Below are 22,184 nucleotides of genomic sequence, written 5' to 3'. Positions count from 1 at the left end.
TAAGGCTTTGATGGACAAGGGAACGAAGGAGTTCTTAAAGCGGTTACGCCTACACATAGGGATTCTAAAACGTCTACCTGATGGAAGAAGCTGATACTCGGGGTAAAGAATATGTGATGGATCTGAGATAATTTTTTGAGCCTGCCTAAGGACTGTTTCATCAAAGACAGACTGAAGTGAGATATGCTGCCTAACTCCTATGATTTTCATAGCTCTCTGTGTTAGCCTGGTGATCTGGGCTCTCAACTGTACACTCAGGTTTCCAAACCAGGTTGAGATGCCATACCGTAGGATGCTTTCAATTGCAGAGCGATAGAAAAGAAGCAGCACTTTCTGATTAACTCCGAAAACCTTCAGTCTACGAAGAATGTGCAGTCTCTGCTGTATTTTAGTGCAAACATTTTCTACCTGAACACTCCATGTCAGTCTATTGTCAATATGTATTCCCAGATATCTATAAGAGTTAACTTGCGCTATATTTTGACCATGTATGTTCACTGGTGCATGATCTCTGATAGATTTAGGGTCGAAAACCATCTCCTCTGTTTTCTTAGTATTTAGAATAAGAAAGTGTTTATCACACCACTGGACAAAATTCTGGATTTCTTCTTTGTATCTAGTTGCATCTGATGTATCAAACATTAGGCCCAGGATTGCTGTATCATCTGAGAACTTAAACATGTAGTTGTTAACAGTGCAACATGTACATTCATTAGTGTACAGCGAAAACAGAATTGAGGAGCTAACACACCCTTGAGGAACACCTGTGTTAATGGTCTGTGTTTCAGACAGTGTTTCAGATTCCTGTTTACTCTGACCTGCTGAGTACAGTCTGTTAAAAAGGAATGGTACCACTTTATAATGAGTGGGTTAACATTCATCCTGTGCAGAGTTGCCAGGAGAATGTGGGGCTGCAGAGTGTTAAATGCTGAACTAAAGTCAACAAAAAGTAGTCTAGCATAGGCATTTTGATTCTCTAGGTGTTTAGTTACTAAATGGACTACACTATTACATGCATCATCAGTACCTCTTTGATGTTTATACGCAAACTGGTATGGATCCAGTTGTGTACCTACTTCCACCTCTAGCCTACTCACTACAAGCCTCTCCATACACTTCATTACAATTGATGTTAAAGCAATAGGTCTAAAGTCATTGTTACTCTGGGGGCAAGATTTCTTTGGGACAGGTATTACTATTGCCTTTTTCCATAACGCTGGTACAGTATGCGCATTCATGGACCACTGAAAAATAGGCCCCCAAGCAGGTGTGAGTTCATCTGCACACATGGGCGCAGATGGCACTGGGGACGGGGGGGACATGTCCCCCCCAGATTTATAGTGACCTCATCCGAAATCTAGCATCTACAAGCATAAACGTTGGGGTTTTAATTTAATTAACTGTACGTTTGTGGAATTCTGTGTTCCACAATGCCCTCGTTTTTAAACTAGGAAGCGTTCAGTTCAGAGGTTACATTGTTCGGAGCTCCATGTTCCAGTTCAAATGTAAATTTAATGCACCTTCTCAAGTCCGGGGTTCTAAGGAGCTGGTAACTGCCTGTAGACTACAGACACAGGCAGTTACCAGCTCCTTACGGTACGTGTCCACTGGCACTTTTTTTCAACGCAGTCCGCTGCGCTGGATCTCCTTGCTCGTTTTTGAATTAAAATGAAGCAACAGAAGTAGACAGTCATAAGTTTAATATTTTTATTTTTTTACCAACCTCACTGTAACCTATAGCTCTATAAATCCATATTCTGCTGCTTTCAGCTTCTCTTCTGTGGTTGAAAGGCGCCTGTTCTGTTTGTGTGTAAGAGGCTTGTGTGTGTGTGAAGACGCAGCCTGCTCTTCCCTCATTGGCTGGACGCAGCCTGCTTTTCCCTGATTGGCTGGACGCAGCCTGCTTTTCCCTGATTGGCTGGACTGGACACAGTGCGGCGGCTGGATTTATTTGAATAAAGTTGAGCCGGAGGGCGGAGCTGCGTTAAACACAACGCAACCCGGCATGCACCGAGGCATGCAGCGGCTCTCTCCATTGATTTTATGTATGATGTTATTATGATGTTATTTTAGTAAGCAGTCGCTGTTAACTGAAATTATAAGATGTAAAATGTTAACATTGTCTTCCTGGTCTTGCCTAGGCTGTAGCAATCAAGAAACAAAAACAATAACAATATTCTAAAGTTTATTGCAGCATATATATATATATATATATATATATATATATATATATATATATATATATATATATATATATATATATATATATATATGATTTTACAGCTTGGTCCCCCCCAGTTAAAAATTTCCATCTGCGCCCCTGTCGTCACATGTTCTTAATAAAAAAGCTGAGATACCATCTGGGCCCGTAGCCTTATTAGCATTTATTCGCCTAAATATCTTATTGACAGACTTAAAGTTAATCTCTAACCTATCGGCATCTCCAAAAACAACACTGTCAATCAGTGTAGCACTTCCTCGAGAGAAATCATAAAGATCAAACCGTTTATAAAAAACATTCATCTCATTTGCTTTAGCTAGTTCATCTACAACTTTTTTTTGGTAGAGTTCATGTTGGTAGCTGTTCTTATAAAGTCCCAGAGTTTCTTGGAATTCATAGTCTGGAGTTTTTTTTCCATATTCTCCCGATAGTGTTCCCTTGCGTCTTTAAGTCTCTGATTCAGTTCCTTTTGCACAATCCTTAATTGTAAGCGATCATTAGTCACGAATGCCTTCTTTTTCTTATTGATGCAGTCTTTCACCTCTTTCGTGATATAAGTTTTATTGTTGGGATAGATTTTTATTGTCCGTTGTGTAATAACAGTATTAACACAAAAATGTATGTAGTCCGTAATAACTTCTGTGGTATGATTTAAATTACCTTCATTGGGCCATTAAATTTACAGGCACTAGGGCACTGCGTGCGACATAATCCCTGGAAAAAACGTCTACTGACAAATCTAGAGAGTTTTTGTGGTGTTTTTCGAGACTTTTTGCGACTCTGAGATGAACACACGCTCTCGTCAGCCGCGCTGCAGCGTCTGATGCCGTGAGCCCCGCCCACAACACTCACAGTCTCTATTAATTGCAACCTGACCCAAATAATCAACTAACAACTAACTAATCAACTAAATAACTAACTACCTGCCCTCATTGAGGCGACAACCAACCAGAAACACCAGTTTATTTCACTGCATAATACGGAGGATAAATGTTAAAACGTGTTGCAGCTAGTTCTGGAGTATCACTGACCTGTTTCAGAGATTTTATGCTGTGACCCTCTCAGCTCTCTTCAGTAAGTGCAGTTAGTTAATTATTAGCCTCAGCTGTGTGTAAAACGCTCCTAAATTTCGGCTGGAGTTATCTGGTGTTGCGCCAAAGTCAAAGTCAAAGTGGTTTTTATTGTCATTGCAGCTATATACAGAGTACACAGTGAAACGAAACAACGTTCCTCCAGGGACCATGGTGCACATAAACACAGTGTAGACAGAACAAAAAGTGCAACAGTACAAAAAGTGCAGACAGACAATACAACACAATACAGACAAAGAAAAATAAATATCAAAACAGTGTGCAAATTATGCAGTGTGCAAAAAAGACCTGTGAGGCAGTAATTACCTCTATTACGTAGTGTGCAATAGAGTCCAGTGAGGTAGTAGGGTTTTTTAGTGCTTTCACTTTCTGGGGTAAGTGAGGTAGAGTGACAGTACAGAAAAGAAATAGAAAATAAATTAAATCCGTTCAGTCTCTGCAGTTGAGGAGTCTGATGGCTTGGGGGTAGAAGCTGTTGCAGAATCTGGTTGTGCTGGACCGGATGCTGCGGTACCTTCTTCCCGAAGGCAGGAGGGAGAACAGTTCGTGTGAAGGATGGGTGGGGTCATTCACAATGCTGGTTGCTTTGCGGATGCTGCGGGTGGTGTAAATGTCCGTGATGGAGGGGAGAGAGACGCTTCCGGAGGAAGTAGAGACGCTGCTGGGCCTTCTTGGCTGTAGAGCTGGTGTTCAGGGTCCAGGTGAGGTTATCTGCTAAGTGGACACCAAGGAACTTGGTGCTCTTAACAATCTCCACAGAGTTCCCGTCGGTGTTGAGTGGAGAGTGGGTGTGTTGTGCTCTCCTGAAGTCAACAACCATTTCCTTTGTCTTGTCCACATTCAGGTGAAGGTTGTTGACTGTACACCAGTCTGTCAGCCGCTGCACCTCCTCTCTGTATGCTGACTCGTCGCCTTTGGTGATGAGACCCAGCACGGTTGTATCATCGGCGAACTTGATAAAGCTGTTAGAGCTGTGTTTTGCAGCTGTTGGGAAAATCTGCACTACCCCTTACAGCGCCATTTCCAGTGCGTTCCCCATGAATTCTTTTAAATGGTTGAGATGAGTAGAGAAGTCAAGAGGAGTCAGGATACCAAGTTTGCAGCAAATTTAACAGTTTATTTCAGAGGATCTTCCGGGAACAATGCTCCGCTCAGAGAGTCAAGGAGAATGTTCTTAAAACCAAAGACATACACAAGATTATATAGATCATCCCACTATGATGTGAGTGAAGAAGGCTGGTGTTGAGGCCGAGAGAGCTTAGCTTCCTGATGAGGTTCTGTGGGATGATGGTGTTGAATGCTGAACTGAAGTCTATAAACAGCATTCTGACGTAAGTGTCCTTCTCCAGGTGGGTGAGGGAGAGATGAAGGGTGGTGGTGATGGCATCGTCCGTGGAGCGATTGGGACGATACGCAAACTGCAGGGGGTCCAGTGAAGAGGGCAGTTGTGTCTTGATGTTCCTCATGACTAGCCTCTCGAAGCACTTCATGATGATGGGTGTAAGTGCAACAGGGCGGTAGTCATTGAGGCAGGACACTGTGGACTTCTTCGGCACGGGGACGATGGTGGTGGACTTAAGGCACATTGGGACAGTGGCGCTGCACAGGGAGATGTTGAAGATGTCCCTGAGAATATCTGTCAGCTGGTCTGCGCACTCCCTGAGCACTCTGTTGTCTGGTCTTGCAGCTTTCCGTTGGTTGACTCTGCGCAGAGTGTTCTTCACGTCCACTGCAGTCAGGCACAACACCTGCTCGTCCGGCTTGGGCATGGTCTTTCTCACCAACGTGTTGTTTTGTGACTCAAACCGTGCATAAAAGTTATTAAGGGCATCAGGGAGGGAGGCATCACGTTCACAGGACGGTGGCAATGTCCTGTAGTTGGTGATTGCCTGGATGCCCTGCCACATGCGCCGTGCGTCACCCGTGTCCTTGAAGTGGCTGTGGATTCTCTGGGTGTGTGCGCGCTTTGCCTCTCTGATGGCTCGTGACAGGTCAGCTCTAGCTTTCCTCAGGGCCACCTTGTCACCCACTCTGAAGGCGGAGTCGCGGGTCCTCAGCAGCACACGTACCTCAGCAGTCATCCAAGGTTTGTGCGTGTGGTGATGGTCTTGGAGACAGTGACATCATCAATACACTTGCTGATGTAGCCAGTGACTGATGCTGCATACTCCTCCAAATCAACAGAATCGCCTTCAGTAGCAGCCTCCCTAAACATGTCCCATGCAGTGCACTCAAAACAGTCCTGAAGGGCAGAGATGGAGCCTGCCGGCCAGGTTTTCACCTGCTTCTGAGCTGGTCTGGAGCGTCTGATGAGTGGTGTGTATGCTGGAGTCAGCCAAACACACATGTGGTCCGAGAACGCGAGGTGGGGGCGGGGCTCCGCCCGGTACGCGCTGGGGATGTTTGTGTAAACAAGATCGAGCGCGCTCGCTCCTCTCGTTGCAAAGTCCACATGTTGATGGAATTTAGGGAGCACTGGCTTGAGATTTGCGTGGTTGAAATCTCCGCCGATAATAAACAGTCCGTCTGGGTGTTTGTTCTGCAGATCGCTGATAGTCCGATAGAGTTCACACAGAGCCTCTTTAGCATTAGCACCAATACTAGCACTGGGTGGGATGTAAATGGCAGCTATTAGCACGGCAGAGAACTCCCGTACTAAATAAAAAGGTCTACACTTGACTATCAGGAACTCCACCAGCGGAGAGCAGTGTTTGGCGACAGTCACAGCGATGTTACACCATTCCGCGGGTCTTCCTGGATAGAGCCGCGCTCCTATCCGCTCTGAACGCGGTTAGCCCGGTTAGCTGAATGGCGCTGTCCGGAATCTTGTCATTCAGCCACGATTCCACAAAAACCAAAACACAGCAGTCTCTGAACTCACGCTGGGTAGTTCGTTGGAGTCGGATGTAGTCCAGTTTAGGGTTAGGGTTAGGAAACACCGCGGGCTGGCAGCCTGGGTCTCTTAGCAGGCTAAGCTCAAGTAGCGTCTGCAGAACCCCGTTGGGTAGCGTGTTTTCTGGCTGATTTCTCCACTGTAGCAGGGTCTGGCGGTGGTAGAACATGTGCACGGGTGTTCCGATGCACATATTTGCAGGAAATAAACGGAAAAAACGACAAGTAGTAACACAAAAGCACCATTTTTCTGACCCGGAGCGGCCGCTGCGTGTTACCGCGCCGCCATCTTGGTGAGGGGTAGCTGTAGCATTAGCATTTTTCTCATTTCAACCCTTAAACGATCTCGAAATTCAGAGGATCCAGTGATGTTCAGGAGTAAAATGTACACAGAATACAACGTATAGAGGTCTGAACAGATTTATTTACCACAGAATGTGACAGAGGCAGGTTTTAAAAAAAAACATTCATTTTTCTCATAGGGAAAAAACGCTTAGACACGGAAGCCGTACGAGCATTACAGAAGGACGCACTCAGTGGTCTGTTGCATCAGCAGCAGTGGTGGTGGACCTGGGTGCGTTCTAAATCGACCCTAGTCCCCTAAGTAGTGTGTTTCTGGATAGATATATACATCTCTGGTAAAAATTAAGAGACTGCTTCGGTTACCTTATCAGTCTCTCTGAATTTGCTATTTATAGGTATATGTTTGAATAAAATGAACATTGTTGTTTTGTTCTATAAACTGGTTTGATGGCTTGTAATCAGCCATTTTCCTCTTGATTAACTTATATTAATCAATCAAGGTTTTTAATATGGTAAAATAAAAAAAAACTCAGCAAGGTCTCTTGCTTTTTTCCAGGGCTGCATATAGTATGGAGTATTTATCTTTTCAGGAGGGGTGTAGCTAGTCATTTTCAGTTTGTTACAGCACTAAAAAGTTATACAATTAAATATTTAAACAAAACCTTTTCTTTACCCCAGCATACTAATCCCAGCTATATTGCTACAAATGGTGACAAATTAAATGTTTGATTTTTTTTATTTTTTGTTTTGTTTACAGTACAATTTCTACTTAATTGCTGAATTTAACATTTTGGTAAGAAATAACACATACCGTGTCAAATGTGTTAAACTTTTGCACATGTTTTTTTTTTTAACAAATTGGATGGAATTATCAAGATCCAGTATATCCTTAAGTATTGCTATATTGTGGTTTGCAATAATACTTTTCAAAAATACAACTATGATTTTTAATTATTAGTTTAAATGTACAGATTGTTGTCAGACAATGGTTAATTTGTGCTGTGTTTAAACCCCACCCACTAAATTGCTGAGTTGTGCAAACACATTTGTTAAGGTGAAAATAGCTATCCAAACAAACCTGGCCCTATGAGGAAAAAGAAATAGAACTTTTTGGAATGTCTGTATCCTTTTACATCTGGCGTAAAACTAACACATAATTTCAGACAAAAAAAAAAACATACTGAAAGTCAGAGTGGTGGTCAGAGTGATATTCAAACAGAGTGATGGTCTTGAGCTGCTTTGCTTGCTGTAATTGATGGAACCATTACTTCTGCTGTTTACCAGAAAATCATGAAGGAGAATGAAGCTCAGAAGTACTTGGGTTCTGCAGCAGGACAATGACCCAAAGCACACCAGCCAGTCTACCTTGAAATGGCAAAAGAAAAAAAGGTTTAAAAATTAAGAAATTAAGGTTTTGGAGTTGCCTAGTCAAAGTCAAATGATCTTATATAGGTGCCTTATGCTGGAAAACCCTCCAATGTCTCTGAATTAAAACAATTCTGCAACGATGAGTGGGACAAAAATCCTTCACAGAGATGTGGAAGACTAATTCCACCAGACCAGTTATCTCCAACACAACTGTCACAACAAAGTTATCCGATTTAGGGAGCAAATAGTTTTTCAGATAGGGTCAAGATTCAAGATTTTATTGTCACATCACAGAGTAAAGGTGTACATGTGAGTGAAAAACTTGGGTACAGATTCCCACCAATGTGCAGAGAACAAAAAATTACAAGAAGAATAATAAAATATAATATAAAATAGACATACAGATAGCTTTACAGTATAAACACTATACACAATACACTTAATAACAATACACATAACTTAAACTATAGAGAAATATTGCACGGAATATGTGGTCAAGTAGGTTTGGATGGATTTTTTTCCCCTAAATAAATGAAATCATCATTGAAACACTGCCTTTTATAGTTATTTAGGTTATCTCTGTTAATCTAACAAATGTATTTATTTGATGATTAATTTAATATGAAATAAATGAACTAACTAATTAAAAAAGTAAGCCTTGTAACATGTAAGGAAATTCTATTTTAAAATAAATTAACAGACTTATTAAAAATAAGCTTTGTAATATGTAAGGATGATGTATATGTACATGACAAAGTTGATTTGAGACTATTTCATTCATTGATAACTGAGTTTATTGCATTTATTTGACTAATAAAGTAGTAAAGAAGTAATAAATTAACTATTTATTTTATTAAGGCTTGTAGTATGTAGGCAATATATGTTTGTATAACGTTCTGTTAGTTTTGCCATCATGGAATCATATTTAAGAGAGTTTAATAGTTTTTTTTTTTTTGTGCCACGGTCCCTAAGAGAGCAGCACGCTGTTGGGAAGAGAAGCGGGGTGAGAGCGCTATCGTTGCGGCTGTATTTTTTAGTGATGGGCAGATGAAGCCTCACTGAAGCTTTTGAAGCTTCTTCCTGATTGTGCAGAAAAAGATTCGAGGCATTGAAGCCTCAGAAAGAGTGACATCTGGTGGCTGAAATAAATGATTACAGCCTGCACTTTACCACAAAGCAAATGAACCCTGTGAGATTTACTGCTCACTCAATATCTCTTTTGATCTGTTGCTCTGTTATTATTAAAGTGATGCAATAAATACTTGGTTGTTGTCATGATATAATGTTTTTTTAATATCATTAGAAGAAATATTATATGACCCCAGTATATGACCCTGGCATTTAAATGATTGTGTGTGGTGAAACATGAACACAGCGTGAATGCTTTGAACTTTACACATAAATTCGTACATATTATGTTCAATACAAAAGACAAAAAAAAACTTTGAATGTAGATTTAAAATTCTAAAACAACTGAATATCTCATGCAGATGTATATTAGGCAATTTGTTTTTTCACAAAAAAATCATAAAGGTGACATGTTTATTTAATGTTTCACAAATGTTTAATAACACTGTTGCCAATTTTTACATTGAATTCATGTTAAAATAAATGAAAATTTTAACAATTATAAACTATGAAAACACCAATAAAGTCCCAAGATTGTCACTGGAGGAATGCGGTGCTGAGGTGCTCTCGTCTCAGCATTGAGAAGGTGTTATTATTAAATGCCAACTCCTGGGAACAGAGCTGACAATGCTCCTTTAAAATATGAATAACTTCATTAGAATAACACACTTTACAGTTAATATAATTAACATAAGATTTTTAAATATATTTAGTACTTAACCTATTTCTCGCTATTTTCTCAAAATGTTCCCAAGCCATGGAACGCTTGGTTGAGGTAGAGGTGCTGAAAGGTTCCATATTGTTTCCAAGATCAATAATAATACTGTACAACTCAGACGGGCCATCAAGAGCTTTACTGTTTTATTAGGTAGTCAGTGAGACATGGGACAGCGCCAAACCTTTGAACCAGTCCCGCCCATTTCCGGTGGTTCATTGACGCATTCGAAGCTTCAAATGCCATAGTCACGTGATAGTAACGACTTCAATACAAGCTCCGGTACACTGTGTCGAATCAGCACGTGTCGGAAAAGTGACACAAGCTTCGAAGCCTCGGTGTCAAACCGCCCATCCCTAGTATTTTTGTTAAATATGATGTAAAATATACAATCTTCAGTGAAAACTGTGGTTGTAGTTTGTTGTGTTCCCTCATTATAGCAAGAAACCACAATTACAGTGATGAATCTCCGTTTTGATTCGGAATTCCGAATCTCTCACGAATGTCAAACATAAAACTAACTTTACCGCAGTCTCACAGAGGGCAGGTAGTTAGTTGATTAGTTAACGTTAGTTGATTATTTGGGTCAGGTGTTGTAATTACTATAAACTAATGACCGTAATTAAATACTAAACCTGCAGGGAAGGGCTGATTCTGAACTGAGAGACATTTTCTCTTATTTTCTGCCTTTTAAAGCTGTAACACAGACTACACTGCTCAACATTACTGAAAGAGTTTTCACCTGCTTAAATGCCTTAATGATCCTCTGGGAAGAAGCGTAATAATCCAAAACGCTTTCTGATGGGAGTTCACTGGTGTTGTGCAGAATCCAGTCCGGGTCATTTTCCAGCCGCTGTGCTGTGATGTCAGTTAAGCATTAACTTAAAGTAAACATTTTTCTGATTACTCCCCTTAAACGATCTCGAAATTCAGAGGATCCAGTGATATTTAGGAGGTAAATTTACACAAAATAAAATGTACGTGGTTCTGAACATATTTATTTACCACAGAATGTGACAGAGGCCAGTTTTTTGAAAAGCCCATTCAAATTCCGTATTGACTTGAACCGCTTAGACATGGAACCCCAAAGGATCCCCAAATATGGGCATAAACAACATGGCGCCGACTACAAAATGACGACAGGTCTTCAGTGGTCTATTGGCCTGTCGTGATAAATAGGTTATCGACTTATCGTACAATAATGCTTTTTAACCGCAAACACTGGATTTCTAGGGCTGCTCTCTCGCCGGCTCTCTGCCTGAGGCAAAGTCGAATCTGTCAGGCCCCGTCTACACGAAGCCGGATATTTTTAAAAATGGAGGTTTTTGTCCACACGAGCAGCGTTTAGAGAAATATCTCCATCCACACGGAAATGCTATACCACTCAAAAACGCTGAAATGAACAGCGATTCTCTAGACACTTGGACGTTTTCTCGTCACTCCTCAGCAACAACTACTTAATTTTTTAATTGTCCCACCAATTTTTTTTTTTATCGGAAAAAAAATAATCGAAAATAGTCCCCTCCAGCTCGTAAACGAAAAGCAGACATGCGCAGACTCGCTGTGTGACGTCAGCGTTTTCAAAAACCTCCGTTTTCACCCATCCACACGGCTCCGCTGGAGCAGAGTTTTCAAAAATCTCCACCTTGGAAGGCATTTTAGAATACCTCCGTTTTCAGTGACCGAAAACGCTATTTTCGAGTGGACAGAAGGCCAAAATGGAGACAAAAACCTCAGTTTTTAAAAATACCCGGGTTTGTGTGGACGGGCCCTCGGACAGCGACATCTATTGGTGTAACAATACATCGATCTGTATCGATACATCGATACAACTATGAATAATGAGATGCATCGATTTGACGTAAAAACGTCGATGCATGTGTTTTTCACTGCAGAAGCGCCCCCTAGCGGGCTCTTTCTGACTATGTAAAGTAGAATGCTTAAAAGCGTCAAATATTCTAAGCACACCGACCAACTTACTTTGATCAGATGGACACGTGTGATTTTGAGCCAATTTGTGTTTATCATATACATATATGATCAGAAAAGAGAATCTGCAGATGCCTTTGTGTTTTGTCCAGAGTGAAAAAAAAAAAGAATGAATGTACGTTACTTTGATCTATATGCTGTTATTTTTTTTTTATGAAGGTTCAATATTAAGTGCAGTTTTTTCAGAACCCACAGAGTCCCAGGGTGGTTGTACTTGATTTGCTTTAGTTATTGAGGATATTACAATATTTTTATTTTGGAAGCCCAATGTCTGTTCTTAATAATAATAAGTTAGTTTAGTCAGTAACTGTAAAATGGTGTAAAAGTATTATTATGCTAGTATATTATTACTGTTGCACACTGTCTTAATGGTCCTTTGGGAGGGCAGAAGCAGGAAAAAAAAACATTTTCTATAGTGTCGCTTTAAAATGACAATTATCATTTATCTCAATAATTCTGGGACACTGTATCATTGGAAAATTTTGTTATTGTGACAGGCCTACTTTAAAAATATACCTGTTGGCAAAGCAAACATTTTAGATCTATGGCACAATATTTCCACTTTGTATCTTTGGTTACATCTTCACAAATCTGAATAAATTTACCCAATTAAATTATGACCACATTTAAATAGTCTTTAAATCACTATATTTCTCAAATGTATCTTTTTTTTTATATATAATTTGTATATCAAAACTGGAATGAGGGTTGTTATGTGATATTAAAGTCAATATATCTGAAGCTTTTTTAACTTTAATTGCTGTAAGTTACTGTTCAGGGGAAAATATCCCGTCTTTTCTGTCTCCAGAAGCAAAATGTGTGGTATATGGGCGTTGTTTGGGAGTGATGAGTGCCTGGCGATTCAGTGCACCAACGCTATGAAGATTGCACATCGAGGTCCTGATGCTTTTCGCTTTGAGAATGTCAACGGTTTCACCAACTGCTGCTTCGGTTTCCACCGGTTGGCCATTGTGGACCAGCTGCATGGCATGCAGCCCCTTAGAGTGAAGAAGTTCCCCTACCTCTGGCTCTGCTACAATGGTGAAATTTACAACCACGAACTGGTACGTGTTACTGATCTTATTTATTCTACAATAAAAGTTAATTTATCTTTAGTACAAAAACGACAGTAAATGAGTAAATTATCTGTTTGCACATGCATTTAAACACATACATTTAAACATACAAAAAGATAAATAATTCATAAGTGTGCATAAATACAATTTGGCAATCCTAATGGAACATACTTGTATATAACTATATTTGTATATAATGCTTCATATATTTTAAAATGTTTAGATTTCTTCCATGCAAGTTAAATAGGGTGCATGATAGCCATGAAGTACAGCATTATACCGGAGTTAATGTTTTTCCAGCGCTGAGGCATTAGAATTAGCCGCTAACTGCTGCGTGTTTACTTTGTTAAAACAAACTACATGGGAAGAACCGCTAGCTGATCGTGCTCTGGGTTATGCTGGGCTAGCGCTGCTAACTGTGTCTAGCACTCACACTTGGACAAAATACTGGAATTCTACGCTTACTGTAAATAAACAGAAGTGCCTTACTCACCCAAATAATCAGTTTTCAGGAGAGAAATCTGTGTAGATTAATATCTAGCGCTCGTTTAACTTAGATTATAACCTGCTGAATTAAAAGGTAGTGTACCTTAATGCACCTTATCATCCGGTGCACCTCATGTATGAAAATAGATCTGAACATAGATGTTCTTTAATAGTGTAATAATACGGTGCACGAAAAGTATGGTAATTTTTGAGATTGCAAACATGGAGCCTAGAATGTATTTATATTTTTTACAGCTTAAAGAGCAGTTTGAGTTTGACTATCAGACCAGAATGGACGGGGAGATCCTGCTTCACCTGTACGATCGTTTCGGCATTGAAAAGATGAGCTCGCTGTTGGACGGCGTGTTTGCCTTCATCCTGCTGGACACGGCCAATAGGAAAATTTTCTTGGGAAGGGACACGTACGGTGTGAGGCCCATGTTCAAGCTGCTGACTGATGATGGCTTCCTCGCTGTCTGCTCAGAGGCCAAAGGTACTGGAAATGATTTTAGGATCCAAATCATTTTAACTGGAGTGCTTTTACAGTGTGTTCACTGCAGGGATGAGCTGACCGTTTTCTCTAGAGATACAAGAAAACTTTTCTAAAATTAGTTCACATCCAGAAGTATTGCATTTTTAATTTTTAAGATTTTATCAGAATTTCTAACATACCATTAGAACCACCTACTGTCACAGCTGTAGTTTTTTCTTCATTGAAATTGTGTTATTGACAGAAATGTAAAACATGTGTTTAGTTCTGTCAGCCTTAACAAATTAAGGAACTGGATTAATATGTAAACTTATATGTAAGCTTTTAATCATACTAGAAAGTTTACAGATCCGGGTGGTGTATCAGCAGTTTTATTTAGCGAGATAACGCTGCATTATGTTGGTTCAGAAGATAAAAACATATTTATTTAGCTGATTAAATAACTAACCTTTTTCTACTTTCAGACAGTTTAGAAGACTCTGAACATACTTAATATTCGCATTAGCCCTGCTTAGTAAATCATGTGACTGTAGCCCACCAGTAGAAACTGTGGTTTCCATATTCAACATTTGGTGCAAAATGTCCTCTGTCAGGCTGCTATTACTGGAGGCTCTACCTAATTAGGTCAAATAAACTTGTTTAAAAAAGATGCATCATTAATTTAAGGGATTGAGATTAAGCTACTTTTATATAGTATTTTTGGTTGTTTTAGCTGTCTGCTATCAACACTTATACTTGGGATATTTTAATACTTGGAAATATTTGTGCAAATATCTTTCAGATGTAAAAAACAGTAAGTAATCTAGTTCTTACACTAAATGTATATAGAATTAAATTACTATGTTCACTAAGATAGATAGATAGTAAAGCAGGAGCTATGTACCTTGTGTAAATTGATATGTAACCGTGATGCTTATTGTTTGTGAATCTGTTCTCATTTTTTCGTCTTCAGGCCTAACACAGATCACACACTCCATGTCTGAACCAGTAAAGATCATGCCCTTCCCGCCAGGCCACTTTGAGGAGTTTAATCTGAAGCTGAATGGAAAGGTGGAGTCTGTTCAGCTGGAACGTTTTCATTGCTGCACAGAAGAGCCCAAACATGCTGAATATGATGATGCTGAGCAGCTTGGCAAAGGTACCTCACATATATCAGAGACCACACAAATGTAGTGTTAGAGATTATGTACCTGAAAGCAAACCATCATCATCATCATCATTTTTATTCACACATTTTAAACAAATTTTTAACATATATATCATGTGAAAAAGGGACACCCTAGGAAGCTCAGGAGCATTTGAATGGGGCCCAAACAATCACTCACTGTACTTTTTGTACAAAATAAACATACATTTGCATTCAATATTTAATAGCAATAAATGAATGTAACAAAATGTATGTAAAAACTATAATAGAAGTAAGAATGAAGTAAGGTTTAAAACCGAAAGGTGGGGCGAAATCCATTTGTGGTCCATAGATTGTAACTGACCAGAAAACCAGTATAAGATTAAGGCCCAATTCCATTTCACCCCTTGGCCCTACCACTTACCACTACCCACCTGTTTTGCACATGTACGCCAAGGGGTAGGGGTGTCACGATTAGACAAAAATAATACATTTCTCCTGCATCTGACTAGTTTCTGAAGATGCTAACTAGTTAACCAGGAGCTAAGCTACTGAACTTTAGTTATCCTGAAGGCATATAAGGTGCTTGAAGGGTTGTCCCAATTCTTACAGTGGAGGATTTCACCCCTTCCCTTGTTACTCAGTTTCAAGGGGAAGGGTTACACTATGAAAAAAGAAAGAAAGAAAAAAGGAGGGTAGAGGTAGGTGGCAGGACCAAGGGGTGAAACGGGATTGGGCCTAAACTTTGCATCTATGTGATAAAAACAGACCTGACTGATTTTGCCTTAAGTATCACCATATAGACTGGCTAAATACTTTGTGTTTTGTATAGGTTTTGCTCTAGAGACAGTGAAGAGCAACATCAGAATCCTGTTTGAAAACGCTGTGAGAAAGCGGCTGATGGCCCACAGAAGAATTGGCTGCCTCCTCTCAGGTAAATTTTTAGTTTAAATTCTACTTTATGTACTCTCATATGCTGTTGAATATACTGTAGAGCAGGGGTCTCAAACTCGCAGCCCACAGGCCATTTGCGGCCCGCAGAACAATATTTTGCGTCCAGCCAATCAGGGAACAGCAGGCTGCGACTTCACATACACAGAACAGCTGCCTTCAAAACACGGAGGAGAAGCTAAAAACAGCAGAAAATAAAAACTATAGAACTATAGATCACAGTGAGGTTGATAAAAAATGTAAAATCTAAAACTTATGCTTGACTACATCTGTTGCTTCATTTGAATTCAAAACGTCACAGATATGCCCACACAGCGAGCTGAGAGATCCAGTGTTCTGTTGAGTTGTGCTACCCTGTCAAAATGTGCTACCCTAGTGTATATTTAAAGGTAAAAATAAAAAGAAGCACAATATTTAACATGTTTCCAGTAGAAGTACACGTTCTATTTTTGGACAGTCTAAAACACTGTATCAGGGTTAGGTTATGGTATTAAGAATTTATTAAAATCTGTATTATTATTATCATTACTTGGCATTACACTGACAAAATTTAAAATGAAATAAATAAAATTTGTCTTTAGGGAGCATGTATCGATGGGATAGCATAACTCAACAGAACACCTGGCATGGCAGAATGGGTTCGCAGAGTCCTTGTCCTGATGCGGCCCAGCCTCACCCAGACTCTACCTCCAGCGGCCCCCAGATAAAATGAGTTTGAGACCATTGCAGCAACAGCAACTAAAGCATTGACACCAAACACCACCCCCACCCCCACCCCCCCCCCCCCCCTCTGCACTCCACTCTACTCTGCAGGTGGACTTGATTCTAGCCTGGTGGCTGCCACACTTGTCAAGCTGTCCAAGGAGCAGGAGTTGCAGTACCCCATTCAGACATTTGCTATCGGAGCGGAAGACAGTCCAGATATTGCTGCTGCGCGCAAGGTCAGTGCTGAATAATCAGCAAAGACGAATTTCTGCCTGTCCTGCAGTTGAAAGTGCTTTAGATTAAACGGTTGTGAATGATGTTCTTGTTTTGTAGGTAGCAGCACACATAGGCAGCGAACACCATGAGGTGAACTTTACCCCAGAGGAGGCCATCAAGGCTGTAGAGGAAGTCATCATCCATCTGGAGAGTTACGACATCACCACAGTACGCGCTTCTGTTGGTGAGTACATAAAAGTCATGGGTAGGTTCATACAGCAGTTTGGGCCATGGAATTAGTGCTAGTGTTGTATATGCCCCTCCATGGCAGCCATTACAGCAGAGTTTATATGCTCTGCCCGAGCTGACCAGATGTCCGACCTGAAGCCGGGGGTTGGTCCAAGAATTCCCACAACGTTGCCTGGGCTCTGTCAGGTTCTAGAAAATGGTCTATGACTTGGGTATGTTTTTTTTTTGTTTTTTTTAAGGTAAAAATCATTTTTTTCTTGTTCTTTGAACAATTCAATAGGTCTCTACGTTTTACTGGACTACCCACCTCTGTGTGTAAATGATTACATAGGTTTACATAGGATCTCCGGTGTATTTTGCGTTTTACAGAGACTCATAGACTTGGTCAGTGGATGAACTGCACTTAGCAGGGCATTGCACATATTGTAAAGTAACATATTGCAAAGACAGTTATTAGTGTAAAAATGTCTTTATTTGAAACGGTTGTTCGTCTCGCTGCCTCGCAGTGCTGTTAGCCAATCAGAGGCAATAGGTTTGCATGTATGAATATTCATGAGCAGGAGCCAAAATCCTATCATTTATCCCTGCCCACTCCTCCACTGGACTAAATTAGCGTTAAACAAGATCATCGGAGCACTTTTTTTCTCTCACAAAAAACAGCTCAAAAAAAATGTTGGAATTACACCTTTTAATGCTATTTTTTATTTTAAATAAAGCTATGGCGTGATAATCACAATACAGCCAATTAACGTGACCGACATGCAATATAATGGCAACTTTTGGGGCAGAAATAAGCAAGTAAAGACACCTACAGCTTGGAATTGTAGTTAAAAGGACAGCTTTAATGCTCTGCGTGCTCTACAGAAAATGCACGGCACTGGAATAAGTCGGGCTGGATTTTATAGGCCGAATCAAATCTCTACATTACAGCCTGTATCTTACAGCACATGCTTACAACGTGAGTTTCATTTACAAACGTTCAGACTGAAGGTGAATCAAATCTGTCTTCACTGTTATTTGCTAATGGTCAGATTGGATTTGTGTGTCTGGATGGGTTACATGGGTATTTGCATGGGTTGCTGTTGTAACAAAGTTGGCTTCAGCACTACAAGGTGGTAAAGTAATAGTGAAATCAGATTTGAACAGCCAGAGCATCCAGGCTGGGATGCATCTGTACAAATCTGATTGTAATCAAACCATGCAAAAATCACATTTTGAGTGGGCAGTGTGCCAATTCCTGCTGGAAAATGAAATCCGCATCTCCATAAAAGTTGTCAAGGAAGCATGAAGTGCTATAAAATCTCCTGATAGATGACATGGCTCTCTAAACCATCACTGACTATCAGTAAATCATCAATAATAAAATAATTAAACACTTAAAATAGATCCCTCTGCGTGTAATGTCTATATTATGTGATTTTGAACAGCATTATTGAAATAAAGTAACTTTTCAGTAATATACACAAGTATGGGGCCATACAATAGGTGTAAAAAAACACAAAAAACTAACCATGTAGTCTGCCTGTATAAACAATTGTGTGAATGGGGCATTCACTGAGTGTCAGTGTGGTACTGACACAGGATGCTATTATTGCAAATAATTGGTGAACTTTCTTGACGCTTACTTGGCTAACCTAAACTACAGAACAGGAGCAATTTACTTTTATAATAAAAATAAACTGCTAGAAAAATAACTTGTAACCCTTATCGAGTTTCTCTTGTTTGTTCCTCGATAAGTCTCCGACAGTTCTGGCAACATCATCCTGCCTAAAGTGCAGAAAAAGATGAGGGATAATAAAACCCATCCATTTTCATAGCGGTGCTCCAAACCAGAAATAGGTTTACCTATCACCTCGCCTGGAACTTAACTCCCCCTCCTTGCATGAAAAACGCTAATTCAGCAGGTCTCACGGCTTGGTGGGGAGACCTGTTGAGCTAAGCTAAACTAAATAAACAAAACTGAAATTCTAAAAAAACAAACAAACAAAAAATCCTTAAAAAGTCAGAAAGCACTGGAGGATAATCTACACAGATTTCTCTCCTGAAAACTGTTTATTTGGGTGAGTAATGCACTTCCGTTTTACAGTAAGCTTAAATTAGCAGATTTCCACTTAGGCTAATGCCGCCTGACAGCACTGAGGAACCCTAACTGTTACGGTAAGCGATTGTGGTTTGAAACACGTAGCTTGTTTCAACATGGTAAATACTTCAGTCACTTAGCATGCTTAGTTACTTACTTCTCCTTACAACCTGACTGGTAAAACTCATACACAAGGTGCACCAGATTATAAGGCGCACTGACGATTTTTGGGAATATTAAAGTATTTTAAGTGAGCCTTATAGTGCGAAAAATACAATGAACTAAATAAAAATGTTCCTTGTTTGTTAATGTATTTAGGTAAAAAATCTGGTATGCCTCATTTCAAAGAATGGAATACTCTTTATAGTTTTAGTGTGAACTGGTTTATGTGGCATAAATAGGTGAATATATGTAAATTAATGTGCTAGTTGTCAGGTTGGAATGAATTTGTAATAGATTGCTTCTGCAGCTTATTTCCCATATATTAATTATATGGACTGTGTTACAATCCATTCACCCTTCAGTTTTCACAATATATAAATTCTATCAGGCAAAATATATATATATATATATATATATATATATATATATATATATATATATATATATATATATATATATATATATATATATATATATATATTTTTTTTTTTTTTTTTTTTTTCCATGATTTTGGGCTTTTAAAATGTGAATCTTCCTAATGACAGGTGGCTGTTTTTTAGCCACTAGGTGTTGCCATTGCAATATGTAGAGAGTAAGAGTCATGGAAGTTTTTTTTCTCTTTGTGTGCTGTAGGAATGTATCTGGTTTCTAAGTATATCCGTGAGAAGACGGACAGTGTGGTGATCTTTTCCGGTGAAGGATCTGATGAACTCACACAGGGCTACATCTACTTTCATAAGGTACTGCTTATTTGAGCTTTTCAGTCATATTGAATAACCTATAACTAGCTTATTGTATTTAATATTTTAAATAAGTATTTTTCTTCACCTTCACATAGTCAACAGTGTGCATGCAGAGTATGTAAGCTTTTCTACTGAAGCTGAGAGAAAATAAAGTTGTGTTTCTTGGTCTAGGCTCCATCACCGAAGGCCGGTGCAGAGGACAGTGTGCGTCTGCTGAAGGAGCTGTATATGTTTGATGTTCTGAGAGCAGATAGAACTACAGCTGCACACGGGTGAGGAAAAACCTGTGATTATCCTACTACATCTTATTTATTTATTTTTTTTAAATGACTTTGCTCTAGTTACTGAATGTTCTTTCACATCGTGTCTCATTAGACTGGAGCTGAGAGTGCCTTTCCTGGACCACAGGTTCACTGCTTACTATCTTTCCCTGCCTGAGGAGATGAGGGCACCTAAGGTAAAAAAAAAAATAATAATAATCTATGGCAGTTGCAAATTTTGCCAGCGATAACTAGATGTTTAAAAAGTCAACAGTATAAGGTTAAAAGTGGAAATATTAAGGACAAATTTAAATTAGTTACTGACTAGATTTTATTAGATATTAGTAGCTTTAGTAGTTTTTGTAAGATATTTAATAATTCATAGTTGATACTAGGCATGCCATGATAATTACTTTCTCGACCTATCAACATTAAATGATCATTTTTTGCAGATCACAATATTGCCGTTGTGTTTATTTAAGCAGAGACTTTTAATCAGACATGCTGTTCTGTTTCTGAGACAGAATAGTGAAACTGGCCTGATGAAAGCCAGTTTCATCATACTGTTTTTGATTGTTTTTTTGTATGCAGTTGGGAAGACTTGAGTTCTTAAAATTGTAAAGATCTTTAATGTTTTAATATTGACTGAACTTTAATTTCTTACAGTATTTTTTCTTAACCAACTCTACCTCTTCACAACACAACTGATGCTCTCAAACACATTAAGAGGCAAGAAATTCAAGTAATTAACTCTTGATAAGTTATGCACAGCTGTTAACTGAAAGCCATTCCAAGTGACTAACTCATAAAACTGATGTGCAAAGCTGTCATCTAGATCTGAAATATAAAACATATGCAGTTTTTTGGGTTATTTATCACTATTTTTTTTAACTAAATTATTCCATGTGTTTATATTTGTAGTTAAGATTACTTTATTATGAATCTACAGTCCCGAAAAAAAAATAAAATAATGGAAAACCACTAAATTTAAGGTGTGTCCAAACATTTGACTTTTTAAAAAATATTTTCAAATTACAATTAAATCTTAATAAATCCTTGGACAACGTATCATCCAATAAAAAAAACTATTATCATGAAGGGCTTATCTGATACTGCAAAAAGATCAGAAAATACTGAATAATTCACATAAAATAGAGAATAATTAATAGAAAACGGAATACTTTATAGAAGATATTGAATAGGTTGTAGTCCAGGAACTGAATTATTTAAAACATACATTGGATAATTCAAAGTAGCTAGTGAATATAATATTGAATAAATCATAGTTGCTGAATACTAAAAAAAATATATATATATAAAATATTGAATACATTAAAAAATATACTGAATAGGTATTAATATTTACTGATTGCTCCAAATCTACTATGAATTACTGTGTGGTTGTTACTGAATATTTTATAGTAGTTACTGAGTAATTCATAGAAGTAATCTATGAAGTTGTAAAGAAATGTGAAAAGGTAACTACTCCAAATTAAGCAATAGTAATTGCTGAATCAGTTGTAGAAGTTACTGAGTTCACAGTTGTTACATAATAATTTATATTATTCTGAAACAGCAGTAACATCTCATGACAACTTTTGTTAAGGAAATAAACCTGTTAATTGTAACATTAAACATGACACTGTTCTAATGATGCTATTAATTAACATTCTTGATTGAAACAGGATGGTGTGGAGAAGCATCTTCTGAGGGAAGCATTCAGTGGGCTGGATCTGATTCCAGATGAGATACTGTGGAGACGTAAAGAGGCTTTCAGTGATGGAATGACCTCTACAAAGAAGTCCTGGTATTCCTTCCTCCAGGAGAACATTGAATCTAAGGTACGCACTCACAGATACATAACAAAATAAAAATCATGCACACAAACGCATACATCATACACTCATACACTTATATGCGTAATGCATGATAC

The 22,184-nt window shown here is 38.9% G+C and overlaps 1 protein-coding gene across 9 annotated transcripts in view; it reads left to right on the top strand.

The window, feature by feature from the left end:
* LOC111190432 (asparagine synthetase [glutamine-hydrolyzing]-like) overlaps positions 1–22,184 on the top strand; it is a 146,035-nt gene that overhangs the window by 47,510 nt on the left and 76,341 nt on the right. For 2 of the 9 annotated variants that reach the window (XM_049476440.1, XM_049476434.1), the window contains exons 2-11: positions 12,516–12,771; positions 13,525–13,762; positions 14,712–14,897; positions 15,718–15,819; positions 16,650–16,777; positions 16,875–17,001; positions 19,882–19,988; positions 20,163–20,263; positions 20,367–20,448; positions 21,937–22,092. The exons of 5 other annotated variants lie outside the window; for them this stretch is intronic. In XM_049476440.1, the coding sequence (XP_049332397.1) occupies positions 12,523–12,771; positions 13,525–13,762; positions 14,712–14,897; positions 15,718–15,819; positions 16,650–16,777; positions 16,875–17,001; positions 19,882–19,988; positions 20,163–20,263; positions 20,367–20,448; positions 21,937–22,092 (1,476 nt within the window). In that variant the 5' untranslated portion in view covers positions 12,516–12,522. Of the gene's footprint in view, positions 1–7,216; positions 7,301–12,515; positions 12,772–13,524; positions 13,763–14,711; positions 14,898–15,717; positions 15,820–16,649; positions 16,778–16,874; positions 17,002–19,881; positions 19,989–20,162; positions 20,264–20,366; positions 20,449–21,936; positions 22,093–22,184 lie in introns of those variants that run through there. 2 more of the 9 variants (XM_049476439.1, XM_049476444.1) reach the window with 2 other exon arrangements.

The sequence above is a fragment of the Astyanax mexicanus genome, chromosome 3, assembly GCF_023375975.1.
Source record: "Astyanax mexicanus isolate ESR-SI-001 chromosome 3, AstMex3_surface, whole genome shotgun sequence".
Taxonomy (NCBI): domain Eukaryota; kingdom Metazoa; phylum Chordata; class Actinopteri; order Characiformes; family Acestrorhamphidae; genus Astyanax; species Astyanax mexicanus.
The sequence above is the reverse complement of the archived record's forward strand: the minus strand, read 5'-3'. Positions and strand labels throughout refer to the sequence as shown.